Source organism: Rhea americana, unplaced genomic scaffold, assembly GCF_003343005.1.
Source record: "Rhea americana isolate MKP2758 unplaced genomic scaffold, rheAme1 scaffold_149, whole genome shotgun sequence".
Classification (NCBI taxonomy): domain Eukaryota; kingdom Metazoa; phylum Chordata; class Aves; order Rheiformes; family Rheidae; genus Rhea; species Rhea americana.
The window spans coordinates 2,295,354-2,312,562 of record NW_028185583.1 but is presented as its reverse complement, the minus strand read 5'-3'; the positions used below and the strand labels follow the sequence as shown (position 1 = coordinate 2,312,562).

The 17,209-nt window shown below is 41.5% G+C and overlaps 1 protein-coding gene across 1 annotated transcript in view; it reads right to left on the bottom strand.

Moving 5' to 3' along the window:
* The window catches only part of NHSL1 (NHS like 1), a 92,080-nt gene extending 76,509 nt beyond the window's left edge, over positions 1-15,571 (bottom strand). The window contains exon 1 of the mRNA XM_085299295.1: positions 15,547-15,571. Coding sequence (XP_085155421.1) covers positions 15,547-15,562 — 16 coding nt within the window. The 5' untranslated portion in view covers positions 15,563-15,571. The remainder of the gene's footprint in view (positions 1-15,546) is intronic.
* Between the last annotated feature and the right edge of the window lie 1,638 nt (positions 15,572-17,209).

The following is a 17,209-nucleotide window of genomic DNA, read 5'->3' as shown; positions in this document are numbered from 1 at the left end:
TTTTTTTTTTTTTTTTAACTTAAAGAATAAATCTGCTCTTCCCTGAAGTCAGAAAGACCTTGGTTAACATGTATGATGTAGCGTTTAATGATGATTATGATCTAAATTATTAGCAAACTCAAAATCATACAGAGGCAGGAATAGGACTGTACCACCTCACATAAGAAAGGCTTTTTTTACATTGCCAGTTGCATCCATTTCCTTCTTCCAGTCTCCCCAAAACTCCTTTAACGAGGCAGTTATTTTATTCTGTGGCTATACAAAGGAATCGTCTCCCTAACTTTGATAAAGCTAAGTTCTCACCCAAAGTCTTACCATAAACTTCTGATTAAACTTCATATTGTTCCATTGCAGCTGTAATGCTTTTTTTTTTAAGCACACAAAAGTGAGGCTGTCCATTTTGCTCAACTTTGAGCTGTCACTTATATAAATTTTCCCTCTGAACATTTTATTTCCTTTATTACTCTTTTTTCAACTCTTAAATATTGAACTATTAGTACACAGGTATGACTGTTCTGGGCAGACAGACATGCATATTCATCTTTTTATCAGCATATGTCATTTCTGCTTTACAGTCAAGGCTCTATTAGGGACAGCTTGAATAATTAGGGAGAAAAATGATTACATTATACTGGAAACAACATTAGGTCTGAAGAAAAAAGATCATTAAGAGTCTGACAGACTCCCAAAACTGTGACCAACTCAGTGATTACAAGAAACAAAGTAAAAATGCAACCAAAGAAAACATTAGCCCCTGCTGTGCATATATGCTCCTGAGATCTAAAAATAGCAACAATACTAATGACRTATTACATATAGACGCATATACAAAGCATACGGAATACGCACTATGGAAACACAGGGGATTTAGAAGCATAAACTATGGCCATATCAGTCTTACTTTGTTATCAGCATAATCTTTATGAATATGCTAAATAAGAAATTCTACCATCAGGCTTTAGGTACAATATGCAGATCCCTTGGATAGAAGAAAAATGGAAACATACACAATGCAACAACATATTAGCACTTGTATTGAACACTTAAACACAACACAAGGAAAACACCAAAAGCAGTAATTACTGCTGCAAGCACAACAGCCACATCTGAAATTAAATGGAGCTTAGAGAAATCCCCAGGGATAAACTTCGCCCTCATTAGACAGCGCTTCTATTTTTAACAGTGACGGGCTGATACATTCTGGGAAGGGTTCCTTGCTTTTTTGGCTGATCAGCCTGAGGTTATAAATAGTAATTGCAGTTATTAAAAAATATATATATATATATATATACACACACACACATATATATGCACATCCCTGACACACTAAGCATATTTTCTCCAAGCCAGGTAACCTCTTAAGCCTCCCAGTAATGCTCTTGGAGAGGAAGTATCCTCACTTTACAGAGGGACAGTCAGAAACATGGGAGCAGAAGTGCCCAAGGCTGGGGCACTCCAGCACCCCCAGTGCCCAGCACCCCCAGGGCTCGGGCACGGCCAGGCTGCATTTGGGAGCTTCTGCCCTCCAGATGCAAGCGGGCACCCTGCCTTTTTCTTGTGCATTGCTTTAATGTATCTCAAATCATATTTGTTAAAGAAACAGTAGACAAAATTCTAAAGCATTTCAAAACCAAGCAAAAAMCCCTCAAGTTATTGTAATTCACTTTTTTATCCAAAGATGAGTATCTCAGACAGGAAGCTAGCAGGATGTATCAGCTTTACAGTTTTTCAAGTAACTCAAACAGCCGAACAGCTCCTACAATGCCAGGAGACATCAATCGGCAGGGAAGATGAAAGGGGCCCGGGAGCAGCAGCAGCAAGGCCCGCAGSCAGGATGCGCTCAAAGCCTCACGCTGCTTACAAAATCTCTCCCCGTAATCACGTTCGTGTCCACYGGCATTAGCTCCATCCCCTACTACTTTCATGGAATTATTTTTATCATTCTCACGATCACACACACCAAGCTTTTATTTTTTGTATTTTTCAAGACCTTGAATGGCATGACAATCATAAGCAGCAATAAAAGAATGTTTTGTAAAAAGCCTGTTGCTGGCAGTTGTGTGCACAGCAAACAGGATACGACCTGGGGAATGTAAAGGCACCTGGCTAACCCAATTCCTGGTATCCAAATAGTAAGCTGCATATTCAAAATGCCATTCGTTGGCAAACCCCAGCACCCTGCAGGAAGACTGAATTTGCAAATCTGTCAATGCAACAGGCACCCATGAAACTCTGGCACAACAAAAATAACAAAAATTCTAAGTAAAAACAAATCAAAAGGAATGTGAGGAATCAATGCCTTGGTGGAAACCCAAAAAACATTTTAAAAGCCCTCCTGAATTAAGTTTCTTGCTTTCTTGCGCACTCTAATAACTATATCCATATTACCAAAACAACTCCTCTAGTTTCATATTCACTTTAACTTCAAAATTGACACCCTGCCCATCAAAACCATAGAGATTGTCGCACATGCTTTTTGCATCTCTGCTTGTATCAACAGCCTTTTTAGTCTCTTCATATACAAATCTCCTGTACTTACAGCGAGAGAGTCTTCTCTTCTGATCTGGAACAGCCTTTCCATATCTCTCGCTTCATCAACTTTGAATATATCCATTGCCCTCTCTTTTATCTTTTAATTTCATTTTTCCTCTGCTGTTATGTAACTGTTTTCTGTACTTATTTTTAATCCAGTAAGTATTTTGATATATAGCACATATGTAAGACAACAGAGGAGAAAAACAGACTTTGCATTACATTATTGGCAGTCCCAGGGCATTTAAAAAGTACACTTATGTATCCCAACCATTCATCTTCCAATTACAAAGTCTTCTACAACAATGCAACAATGTCATATGCTTGACATTAAATCTTGATCACTGCTTTAGAGCAAGAAAGCAAATAAAGCCAGCTGTATAAGCAGCAGGTAAATGAGAGAGAGAAAAAAAATCTTTTGGCACTCTTCTGTTTTCACTCTGTTGCCACGCAAAAAAAAAAAAAAAAAAAAAAGATAATGTATTTTTACTGCGAATCAAGACTGCTTGCAGGAAGGGCAAGCAAAATACACACAGGACCGAAGACAGGATCATTAGAGGGGTGGAAGCAAGCTGACAATTTTTCCGAGGAGGCCTTATCCCTGGCGGTGGTTAAAACAGAAGCTATTATTGCTGCCTTATTTCAGGGGCTAGGTCCCGCGGCGCGGCCGCTGCTACTGCTGCAAACAGGGAGCAAGAGCTGCTCTGCCAAGGACGGGGCGTGGGGGAGACTTCTCGCCCAAGCACCGTGCCCGCGCCGGCAAGCAGGGTGCGCTCACTTCACAACTCGGATTAAACGGCGAGTCAGAGTTGTGGTAGGATTACGAGCATCAGAACTGCTCATTAAACTCATTACCATGGTAACGGGAAAAGGAAAAAAAAAAAAAAAAGTACGTCTCCCCACTCCTATTTTCTCTCACGATTCCTTTATGGATTTAAAAGCTTGAAGAAGGAAGCTCCCTTCTGATACAGTGCAGCAGCCACCTCATTTCCATCCCAGCGGGTCACTGGAATTTAAATCTCCATGTGCACTGGGATTTCCAATAGAAAAAACAAAGCAACTTACTACTTCACAAAAGCCACCACCAGAAAAAGAAGAAAAAAAAAACCCAAAAAACAAAAGCAGCCTTCAGTCGGGAAGCAGCTCCCGCTATCCCTCGTCCCGGTGAACGGGGCRGGGGGTTCTGGCACACCACTCCCGTACCCGTAAGACGCAGTGCCGCCTTCCGGACGGCCCCGGCCCCGAAGGGCCCGCTCCGGCCTGGGGCCGGGGAGGAAGCCGGGGGGGAGCTGCAGCCCGGGACTCCTGCGGGCCTTCAGGATTTCAACAACAACAACAGACCGGAAGAATTCAGATCTGCATCCAGAGGGTTGCTGCAGATTTTTAGTGGGTGCTCCTGGAAGCGCCTCCCTTGACCTGGTGGGATTGCCTCGGTGAGTTCGACAAAGAACTGCTCTTAAGCTTGACGTAAACAAGAACCTACAGAGCACTCCTTGTGTATATATATATCAACAAATAAATAAATAAATGCACAAAGGAATAAAAAGACGGTGTGATCTGTTGCTTGCCGGTCTTGGGCGGAAACCGCTGGGTGAAACCCGCCGCCTCCGGGCCGCAGGTTCAGGAGGACACGACGCTCGACGCCGGAGGAGCATCACTCACCTGCTGCACCCGCCCCGCCGAGCGGCGGCAAACGCGCCGAAGCGCTCTCACCCCGCGATCGCGGCGCAGCGCTGACGGAGGAGCGAGGACGCCGACCCCACCTGCCGTGAAAAGCGGCGTTCGGTAACCACGCGTCCCGCCCCGCAGCCGGGAAGGTTCCCGCCGCAGCGCCGCGCGGCCGCGTCCCCGCCAGCGCGCGATTTTGCGGTTTGCCAGTGCAACCTCCGCTCCGCGGCTCCAGCCCTCTCCTGCCGCGCTCCTTGCTGACGCGGACCTACCTGTCACAACCCCCACCGCACGCCTAACTCAAAATGACTTTATTTATTGGCCGTTTAAAAGCAAAAGAGAAAAGTAACGTCGACGCACGCTTCTGCCACCAGCCTCAGGAAATCTTACACCTCAGCCAAGCGAAGTATGTTGAAAGAACTGAAACACTATGTTAGTTATATCAAATATCRTGACATTAAGCTCTGATGGTTTAGTACAAAATTTTTCATCTGAAGCATCGCAGTTACTTGAGAACTGTACTTATACCAGATAAGCCAAWTAGAATTAACTTCTTAAAAACTGTGGCTAAATACAGCCCACATACTTTACAACAGGTCACATAAAGGCTTTCTAAAGAGAGTAAGTAAACTCTTGAATTTACAGATCACGGCAGAAGAATGCATCAAATTCCACTGGAAAGAGTAAGGACAAAAAAATGCACCCACTACCATGGAAAGATTAAGCTAATGAGGAGCAGTCCAAAATAGCAGCTTTTCAATCCAAATAAAATCACACTCTAAGAAACTTCTTCTTAAGTCCAGGGATCAGTAATATATACAGATGTAAATTTTCAGTGTCAATAGGGCGTTCACAGTTTTTAAAGAGAACTCGTATTAATACAGTAGCTCCTCTCAGCTCTTACTGATCTGTCGCTTTCGTTCCTGTAACAATAAACTTTTTGGACTACTGTTTCACACTGATACAAAGTTACTGGTTGAAGTAAAACTGCTCCTACAATCACAATAACTGATTTTCCAGCAGACCGATTAAATTGGAGGTGCCACCACATAGTCTACCAGCCCCCTTCTTTCTTACCACTTCTAGTTACCGCCCAGTCAAAAACAGAAGTCAAATAAAATTTGGTTTCACAAGATTATCTGGAAAGATCAATCACGTATAGACCTGCCACAGGCAAATTAACCACATCCAATTGCCTACGAATATTGTTTTTAAACTGCTCACTAGCAAAACAAGAAGTAAAATTAAATTTGAAATTCCAAACAATAGTCTGAAAAAGTACGTCCTCCTCTAGATTATTCTCCCTAGATGTTGATTTATGCTGTTGTGTCTGGGAGAGACCTCCTCTTCAAAAATCCTGACTGGGTAATGCAAAAATGTCTTAGCTATGACACAGACCATATCAAAATCATAAACTCAGATACGGAAAACACAAAAAATTCTTCAAATCCATGTTTCTGTTTATTTCCCCAAGACATATTCTGACAGGATTCATTTTGCTCAGACTCTTGATCAAAATTAGTTTGAAGTTGAACGGATCATTCTGAACCTTTTTCTATTCTGGAATCACTGAGCTTTTACACATATTTTGCCCAATCAGCCCCTCCCTTTCTTTCTTTCTCTTTTTTCTTTCTTTTTTTTCTTTTTCTTTTCTTTTTTTTTTCTTTTTCTTTTCTTTTAAGAAAATGATAGTAAGGACACACGGACTGGAATGATAATGCAAAGACAGGCTTAAAATTTTTAGTGGAAAAGTAAAATTAACTGATCTGAAAACAATCCTTTAAAAAGAGAAGCAATAAAGTAGTAATACATTTACAGTCATTCATATTCACAGATGGAATTAAGGATTTTTTTATTCAAAAAAATAAACAGAACACAACTTGTTATGCACAAAAGCAAGAACAGAAAGCTCTGAATCTACTATATCCCAGATATATTTCAAATTAGAATTAAATCAAGTAACTGATTTTATTCTTTGAAATCCCAAACACTAGTTTACTGGTGCAAGATGAGGATAAATTCCTCTCTGCAGTAACTGCTATAAACATTTAAAATGCTGGAGTCGCATGAATATATGAGGGGGACTAGCTCAAGCTGTTCTTTCTAGCAGTTTTGTGGATAAAGTTTCAAGGCAGAATACATTCCTATGTAATCCCTAGCAGGTTAAACACAAACCACTACAACAGTATTACCAGAAGATGAAAGCTGACAGACAGCTGGCCCCCTTCCAAGTTTTCCAACTGTGGTTTTTAAAAATCCAGCAAGCACAAAGAAACAACAACTTGCTGCTTTTCTTCAAAACAGAAAGCTTGCTCTGAGACTCGTTAGCAGTCTTCTTCAAGCCCAAAACACTAAGATTTGAAAAAGATGGAAAATACATACTTTAACTACCCTTGCAACAACAATCACAGATAATTCACAGGTAAGACTAACCTGTGCCAGCAGCTTCCTGAAAACCCAAGTCTTTCTAAAAGATGGGCTGTACAGAAATGACAGAGACAGCAAATACAAAAAGCATAAAATTAAGCACCTCAATTTTTCTCATTTAGGCAAGTATACAGGATTAGAGCAAATTGCACAACAGCCCACAGAGCAGCAGTCAGTTGCCACTGCACAGTTATTTAAAACAGTCTACCTTGAAACTATTCAGCTTTTACTATCTTGGATGGACAGCATCCCATAGACAACATCCTGCTATTAGGTATTCTCCTTCTAYAATTTTAGCTTTGTTACTAGCAGGAACATGCATAAAGTGGTGACCACTTGGCGTCCAGAGGAATTGGCTCTGTAATTGGGCTTGGACTGCAAGCTGGGCTTATTTTGAGTGTTTTGGTATGTTAAATCTGAAAGTAAAAAGATATTTCAGTTACAACATTTTAAGAGGAAACAAAGGAGGAATTTTAATCCATTAAAAAAAGACCCTTAAAATTATTCAAGCAATGGCAGCACACAGTGGCTATTTACTTCAGTGCAGGCATCTTACCTTCAGAACACTGAATTTTCATGATACTTCTGGCTCATTATCTAATCAAGTTCTCCGTTAAAATTATACAGCTATGGAGCTTTTTATTACTTAAAATAATATCTGTAATTTTTCCAATTTACACATCTTTTGCCCACATGAAACGATTTGCATTCGTACCCAAATGAGCTTATGCAGAATCCTATTATCATCCTGCCTTAGGAAAATAAAAAATAATAAACATGAAAACAACCCTCAGAGTTATTCAGCTTGGAGACATAAACTATTTCACCCAATAGGGTCAACTACATCTTATGAGAGCAATCACCTGAACARCTACCAGGCAACAGCACTGTGCTCACCACTCACACCCACACAGAGCGCACTCACAGTCATAACAATACAAAYGCACATGCAGAAGACTGAGGAAAATACAGCTCTGAATAAATCAAAACCTGACTTCCAAAGATCAATTATGGAGGAAGACAYCATTTCTTTTTTTATATTTTTAAATACATTTTAAAATGTCARCCTCAGTTCTGTCAAGGATTGCTGTTACCACATAAAAATCTCCCAACATCCGCAACACAGCAACGGAGCTTGSTAAGGAGCAACTCCATGTCACTGAAAGATGCTCCTTTTGAAACCTTCAGAAGGCAAAGAAACCTGGACAACTTGAGAGCTTTCACTTATTTTTTTTTTAATTTGCTTTTCAGCAAGGGAAAAGTGAACAAAAGTGACCCCACCTAAAATTCTCAAAACACAGTTATATAACAAGCATGAAAAAAAAAAAGTATTTCATTTTTGAAATTTTATTTAAGACACTAACATGCTTCCACACGTTCTCCACAGCTTACTTTACTTCATGCGTGTTCCCATTTYGAGCCTCAGCCTTCCTCCCAGCACTCTACCTGTAAGGTGAAGAGTTTAAAACCAATTCTTGCATCCTTCTTCCTCAATAAGGAGTTCGAATTTCCACACACTGCCTGTTTTCCAGTAGACACCTGATTTGCCTGGGGAAGGACATCTCTCCACAGGGTGCTGCACAAACTGCGTTCTCCTGGTTGTCAGCAACAAAAACCTCATTGTGATCCCGAATTCCCATTTGAGATGGGAAACTGACAACAAAAAGCAAACCTGACTGACTAAAGAAGGATGTGTTTGTGCATTCAGACAGTGGAAAGCTTTCCTCTAGTTTACTTACCACAAGCCTCCCTGCAAATTAAGCCTTCAGGCAAGAGTATACAACTGGTTGACCTTAATAATGAACAGAGGAAAAACCTAGATTTCCTCCTTACTTAGGCTTTATGCTTTTTTATCCCACATAAGCATGTTAAAGGCAGAGGAATTCTCTTAAGGCTAAAACATGCACAAAATAATCCAAGACTTTGTGACTGAGGATCAGCTGGAAAGCATGTTCCCCTCCTAAAAAGCAGGTTCCCACCACTGGCACTGACGGAGGCTTCGTTTCAGCATCACAAGTGTAAACACTTGTCTTCACCACGAAACATGGTTCAAATTCCTGTTTATCATAAGGTTTCAGCAATTATTAAACAGTTTAAATTAGAATGAGGATGGATTAAAAACTACAAGTTGAAAGGGACAGGATGTGCTGTGAAGAACAGCTTTACAGTAGATATCTGGGTTTGGAGGATTCACAGGCCAAGAGAGACCGTATAACAATCAGCCCACAATAAGACATTGCAGTTTCTTACTACTTACATAACTACAGTGTGTCATGGGAAAAGAGCAAGAGAAAAATGAAGGGTGTTAGCAGTATCTGAGGTCCATGTAAGAGCAAGAAAAATGTGAAATAAAACTCCTAAGGAGGGTGGAGCACACCCAAAGCTGGAAGAGGACAGGAAAAGCCCAGCAGTCCTGACCAGTCTGAGCTTGTGAGACACTTTTCTCCTCAGCGATATATGTGGCTGGTTTAACAGGAAGGATGGGGTGAGCAGGACGCACCTACAGGAGGCTGAGGCCACGAGGACCTGCAATGCACCTTGTCCCTCACACTGTCTTCCTCTGCAGCCAGATCTCCAAAGCTTCTGAACAGAATGAAAAGAAGCTTCAAAAGCCATGATTACATATTAAATTTAAGAGGAATTCTTCCTGGTCCTCACAGCTGGCTAAACAGAAGCACTTAAACATGGGATCAATACAACATAAACACAGTACAAATGCAACCCAGTCTCCAAACCTCCATACAACCTGAACAACATCAGTCACAATCTTCACTTCCCAGCTCCTGGAATTCTAACTTAATCTCTCTCAACAACTTATCAAGAAGCATCTTAAAAACACTTCTTTGTCCACATTATCCTGTTCGGAAGTCTTTTCCGCAACTTCCCTCCTTGGATGGTTTGTAACCTTTTAATGTTGACTTCAATTAATTCTGAACTTATTCATAACCATTCATCTTGTGCCAATACTGTCCTTTAACTTAAACAGGTTTCCTCCCTCCTTGTGATATTTACCTCCAAAGCTACCAGCTAGACTAAATAAGCCACGCTTTTGTAATTCCTCTGCATAAGACCAGCGATTAAAGTATTTTGAAGTCTGAAGGTCCAGCTAACTCACGTGAGACCTTCAACTGCCAGAAACATTTTCTGATTTTTTTTTTAATATAGCTAATAAAAAGTGGGATGTTCTAATGGGTTGGAATTGAGACAGCACTGGGACAGTATTAAAAAAAAAGATTATCAAGATGCCTCAGATAATTATAGAATGTTTAGCCAGCTATTAACTGCTGGCAAAATCACAGCTGTGAATGGAAGAATTGAAAATATGTCCATCTCTTAGTACAAGACAATGTGGTTTCACAGAAAATAGGTCTTCCATTTGGTAAAAGTTTATGGCATTTCCCCAGAAGTAACACCAGTCTTCTGCACAAATGCTGCTAGGAGGCAGGGATTGTGAAAGAAAAGCTGGTGTAAAAGAGTAAGCATAGCACAGATAGCACAAATCTGGTAATGTTATACTTCAGCAATGTGAATTATTAAGCTTAAACCATTGAAAAACGCATGAAAATATTTATAGGTCCCAAGTATGTGCATGCTGTTCARTGAGCACTTCAGCACTAAATTCTTCCAATACTTATGAATCCAATCAGCTGTGCATACTACTTCTATTACATACATTTTAATATTCTGTAGCCTGCATGCTTCTGCTCTTTTAAAATTAAGTGTTGACTTCTCTCTGCAATTTAACAGAAATCCACTGCCCTCAACTACAGAGTGGCACAACACTCACCATCTGTATTGTGCTCACAGTCCTCCAGACGGGATGGGGAGAGGGTTAACAGATACTGTTTAAGTCAATTTTCATGGAGTCTTAAAGACTGGGAACATTATCACCTGAGTAAACTAATGGACTACAAGGATCAGATATTTTTGTCTCCATGTATTTATATTGTACTCTGTTTAAAAAGCACGGGATGAATTTAAATACRGAAAGCTAGGCCCATACAGAAGTCTATCCTGACTCATGCTAGAGATCTACTGAAGGAGACATTCAATACTAACCGATTTCACAGCTAAACCTATACAAACTGCTTTGCCACCATATCATTTTAGAGTGAATTTCACCCCACGTATCCGAGTGAAAGACCCATGTGCCCTGAGAAAAAACAGCATACCTGCAGGAAGAGATTTTTATCTAGTGCCTGATTATATTCTGCCCAGCTTCACCCGCTGCTATTACTGTTCTTAAAAATTTAACGGAAAAAATATGTGCCTACACCCTTTTCTACTACCAAAACAAAGAAAAAGAAAACCGTACAAAACAATAGGCATTCACTCGTTTTGCAGGTTCTGTGCCTGTGCCATTTGGTGGCTCTTTAGGGGCAGGCAAACAAAACATTTCCAGCGACTGTAACAACACACTTGCACAACGTGGTGAGCGAATGTATTTACAGACAATCCCTAAATCACAGAAACCGGAGCTGGGGAATGAAACTCTTCCCTAATCGGTTGTCATGGCAGAAGTACTCTCTGCAGTTTCTATTTGCCCCATCTGCTACAAATGGGCTGGAGAAAGGGCAGAGTAAACGTGTGCATTGCCTCAGCTCAGCCATCAAATTACCCTGCTACCTTTGGAAATTCACTGTCTTCTCTATACACTGCCCTCTTTCCAATATATTTCCTTCCAATATATTTAGATTGTAAGTTCTTCCAAGCAGAAACCRTGTACTGCTTAGCGCTTACAAGAACATTACACTGCACAGCTACAACCTTAGGTGGAGCATCTGAATACTACTTAACAGAAAAAAAGAAATGCTCTTCAACATTTTAGTTAAAATACAATTTCCGCACCTGACTAGTTTCAGTGAGAATTTATTATCCAAACCTATAATCTTCCTTTCGCTATGTTAAATTTTATTCCATAATTCCAGGTACCGTTACAAGCAATTCCTTCTCCCTTTGGCATTCATATACCCTTTGCACACAGGTCTGTGCCAGATGCTACAAACGTGCTTAGCCACATACATATGTTTCATTGCCTTTATACCTCTCCTTTTTTTCAGCAGGAGATGACAACACTGTTGTTTAGCCAGCAAGTTTAAACTTTAAAGAATTTTAAACACTAAAATCTCTTCAGTAATTAGGTAAACACTGATTTCTTTCATAGCATACAGATACATCATGTTTGACAGACCTATTATTCTGCTGCCATCTCAGGAATTCACATAGATGTAACTTTCAGTACTGAGCTACGTGAAGAGTTCTGCTCCGRACAAAGAGCGAATGGCAGACCGAATCAGAGATTAACCAAACGGCGACTGATTTCAACGGGGACGAGAGGCGGCAAAGAAAACTGACTGGGAAAAGCACAGCAGAACGAATAACTTTGTAAAATAGGAAAAAAAGGAAGAAAATCAGCAAGACCTACTCTTACAGAAGTCGATCTATTAACTAAAACAATCACACTCTCATTACTTAATTCTAGAGACTGCGCTGATCTTGTCAAGTATCGTGCCATTCTACTATAAACAAAGTAAACGCTGAATGTTAACCAATTTAACTTTACCTGATACCCACTGTGGCTTACTGTTTCCATCTAGAACTTTAGAGACATGAGGGAGACAAAAGGCAATATACTTATTTCAAGATAAAAGTAAAGTTCAGGCCACTCATACATAACCACAAGATCTGTGTCTTCTGCTATCAAAACGTGAAGTAACCTACTGCATTTGTTCAAACTTCTTCATATTTAGAAAAATTTCAGCTGAGATGTCCTCAAAGATACTTGCACTATTCACACAGCATAAGCTACAGAAAGAATAGGTTGACTCACAAGTCCAATTGTGATTACACAGAATTCAGACAGAAATAATAATAATAATAAAATGAAATCAGAGGAACAAACCACACAATCAGCTACTTTCTCAGACTTAAAMTAAACACATTTTAAATTCTGCAAGGAATCTTCACTTTGAGAGATTCCTTCAYTTAAATTACCACAGATCTTCTCCTTCCTCATTTTGGCTGTTTGTTTTATGAAAAAAATGTAAAAACATAAAACAAAAATGAAAAATGCAACTCAGTGTACAAATTTTTGCTTGCCTAGCTCAACTTGGAAAACATATTTATTTTAAGACATCAGAGAAAATCTGTTTCTGATTCCAAACATTGGATATTTTATGAGAACGTTGCCAAGAAAAGAATCCAAGGAATGTCCTTACACGCACAGAACACACGAGACAACTGGTGAGCAAGCCTGTGATCTTTTTAAAAAAAAATAAAAAAAAAAAATCTGCATTTCTATCATGGAACTCTTCTCTAGGGAGCAGGCAGCACATGCCTGGGATTTTTAATGGACAGCTTCTATCATAACTTCTTGCTATTATTAGTATAAGAGACTTCCCTCAAATCCACAGTTGTAAGGCAAGCAAGGATGGAAAATACTTCCCAACTGCAGGCAAGCAGTAAGTGCACATGCCTGCTTTACAGCATTTCTTGGCACTATTTTCCTTCTACAAAAACTACAAACCAAAGAGAAACTCTAGGTAAATACTACAGAAACGTGAGTTCATTTGTCAGCACATGCCAAACTACTAAGGCTCATGACCTTTCTAGGAATTAACTTTTGCAGAATAGAACAAAATAGATTTAAATCTTTCATTTGCATTGCTTTAATTCAAAATACCTAGAATAATTAAGCAGCATTGCCTTTTCTGCCCTATATCTGCAGATGCCCAGTTTTGATCAAACACCAAGGAGCCTCGGAGCAAGCGTATCTGGGGCCGCTGGCTACCCGAGGGCAGAGACGTCCAGCACGCTCTTTCCCGTACACACTGCAATGGCACCGCGCAAGGGCGCGTGCCCGCGCCCAACGCACCCGCAGTCACCGAACGCACCGACCCTGTCTCCACGCAGACAAGGGCCTGGTTCGCCTCCCCAAGAGCAGAGCCAGACTGAGAAACACCCCCGTTGCACCACGACGTGGGAGCTGGCAGCCGAAGCAGCGTACGAGTAACCACTCTTGTTCTTCCAGAGCATGAACCAAAACAGAAACAATATCTGACAGACAAACACGCTCTTACTGTTTCAGAGATGAACAACTCCTCCTCCATACAAGCTAATGTGAAGTCAGTAAAAGAGCTGGTGCATAAGAACTTCTCTCCTCATATTCAAGATTAATAATAACAATGATACACTTCTCCCCAGTGAATATTTCAGGATAATTTGAAATACAAAAAGTTAACGCCACCTACAATAACTTTTGCCCCTTAAGGTGGTAAGAGGTCTCCTACAAAGTAATAAAACAGTACAAAAATCACAGTGAATGAAAGCAAAAAGTGTAAGCGCATATAAATCTGAGAAAAAAATTAACACACAACCATCACAAAATACACCACTATCCAACAAAACTAATAACTCTACTGCTTCAAAGCCTTAAGAAGGGTTTTTGTCTTGTAACTAGTAAATTCTCCTATCCGGACAGAAAAGCCACCAGAAATTTGAAAACACCTCACTGAATCTAAGAAGTCTCTAGATGATCACAGGAGCCTAAGTCCCAACAGCTGTCCAGCTACTCAAATCACTTGAAAAATTTTACCTATTACATTCTTTGTTTAAACAGTAACTTCTATTCTGTATCTCTAAGTTAACTCTTAAAAAAGTTTTATTTTTGTTTKGTCTCTTAAGTTTCAGTGATCCTTGGACCTGTGTGTCATGAACTGACACTCTCTTGCCCTGCAGTTAAAAAAAAATTTAAATGTGGTGGGTTTTTTTAAACTGTGTATAAAGCAGCAGTTTCATTTAAGACCAACCAATACATAGCAAAATTGGGCTGTGCAATTCATTAAGGCTTTGACTATGAATGCTGATTCATTAGTCTAAAATTTGGGGGAGGAGAATCCTTTTTCCTGTCAAATTTTGGCTGGTAACCGGTATGCAGATCTTCAGTAAGATCTTTTCACAAATAACAACCGTTAGTAAATGCAATCAACATTTTGAAGCAACTTTGAGAGAACAAAAATATTCGGTGGAAGGGACTGGTAAGCAGTAGTGTGTTTAACTTTATTGCTATCCTTTCCCAGAGAAAGTCCATTTTTTAAAACTCCTAAGCTGTTCCTTACAATGACTCTTTGCTGTCGGCTTTTCAGCAACTATGCTTCACTGAGAAAAAGACAGCAGCAACACCAATTTCAAATAAAAACGGGAACACAGATGTCAAACAAAAACAATACGCTTCTCCCGGTGTTTTAGTTTCAGAAATGCATTTTTAGGAAGTCCGAGTTAAGAACAAAAGAGAACGGTCCCCGTCTGTCTTGACGACTCTTCCTGTCGCTAGGACTCGGCACCTTCCCTAAGGGAAGCAAGTATCCCCCAGCGGGGCCRCAGGAGCTTCTGCCGGGCACCTGCGCTACTGCAACGTAACCGCAACGCCCCACGCAAACGGCAGCGCGACCGAATCAAGATACGGTCCGAAAGCGCTCAACAAGCGCAGCATCACCGGGAAAGATGCTTCACATGGCGAACCGCTCCCAGCGTCGCCCCTCTTGGAAGCATCTCTGTGAGACCCCGACGTGCATGATGTGCATGCGTGCATGCATGCACACGCGCGTGCACACACACACACACACACACACTCGCGCACAGAGCGAGCCCGTCCTTTTGTCTGCCGAGCGGTCGCCTGCCTTGCTCGAGGACTGCAGAGGGGCAGCGAGGGTCCGACCCCCTGCTCACCGGGACAAAAGGAGCGATGAATTCACACCGCCTCTCACGAATGCATCAAACAAAGTTAAAAAAAAAAAAAAAAAAAAGGGAAAAAAGGAAAAAAAGATTGCATTTCAAYGCTAGAACTCCCTCCTCCACCAAGCAACGCGGCCCAGCCGGAAAGGCCGGCGCGGAGCGGCGTTCTCCACGGCGCTCGCTCACCTTTCAGGCAGAACATCCTGCTGCAGCCCCACGGCGCAGGGAAGGGCTGCCGCAGCCCCATGGCATGGGGAAGGCCTGCTGCATGGTGCTGGTGTAACCCCACGGCACAGGGAAGGGCTGCTGCAGCCCCACGGCGCGGCGAGAGCGGGTCTCGCGCCCCGCGGCTGGGCGCAGCTGCGCGCCGGCCGGCCGCCCCCATCCCGCGCGGCGCGGCGGCGGAGCGTGGCACCCGGCCAGCTCGCGCTGCTCCGGGAAGCGGCTGCCCAATCCGCTGGTTTCTGAGCTGCCGGGCTGACACCTCCCTATCTCTTGCCTCCCCTCTTCCCGCGCCGTCCAAAAGCAAGCGCGTTCAAATAAAACACGCTTTTAAAAGGGACTACYGGTCATCTTCAGGCAATCCCAGCAGTCCACAGCGTAACCATTTTTGCTTATCTGTCAGCATTTTTCACTGCTCTGGATTCAGCTTATACCCATCAACTGGGCAGCCTGGGGAAAACGCAGCACTTCAATCCGACTCAGCTGTTCGTTACGAATTACTAACTCTGCTCTTTGTGAACGTGTTGTTGCTGTTCAGGAACGTATGGCTGTTCTTCTCTCACTTTGTTCGTGCGGTTTTCTACTTCAGCTATACGCATATGCCTGATAGACAARCAAAAATCTTGTAAATCTTGTATTTAAATGCTGGATAGAGACAGCTCATCTCTATCTGAATACTAGCTAAAGATAGTCACCCTGCCCCCAAATTTTCTCCGTAAATAACCTTATTTAGAATTTCCCAGCTAACATGTCAGAGTCTGGACTGAATTCTCATTTTAATCTGAACAGTTGGGTGAATTCCTAGAGCCGGGGCCAGCGCAAACCACATAAAGGTGTATTCTCTGCATACAGAGCGCATATTCTCACCAACACCACAGCTCTGGGGGTAGCAAGTTCCCACAACACGTCAGTTACTCTCCACAGGCCAAATGGGAAACGGTTATGGTTTTTTTTGAATATTGTATAGTTCTTTCTGTGCACCTTAAGAGCAGTTCYCGAGCTCAGTGTGAAAGATGCTCAGGAGAGGATGATTGCCTACATATGCACTGTTCCTGCCTTCAGGAAATCTCAAAAGTCTTTTCTTCTTTTAAGGGTCACAAAGGGGGAAAAAAACTACCTCCAGCACCACATTCACTACTCATATTTGGGACTAAATAAAATACACTAAGATTGTGTGTTGTGCTGACTAATGGACCTGGCCTTAGACAGCAAAGAAATACAGGAACTAGGGAATCAAGATAAATCTGCCTCACTGAACTACTGAGAATTGTAACTGTCTTCAAATGCTTTAGCTGTCCTAAAATCCTCCTGTAAAGCCACATTAAATACAGATGACAMGCAAACACATACTATCCTTGGGCAAAGCTCCAAAGGAGATAAGGGGAAAAAAATCCAGACACCTTGAAATTAGTGTTGCTAACTCATTTTCTTACTGAACTGTAGTTTAGACTACAGAAGCAGTATTAATGAGATACTAAATACCATTAGCTTAGATATTTTAAAATGTCATATTTCAAGTATCTATCACCATGTAAGAAAAGTTGCTTCATTTTAGAGCATGCTACATCATGATTCAGAAGTAATGTTTATGTAACTTAGTCTGCCCCCACCCTTTTTCTTCTATACA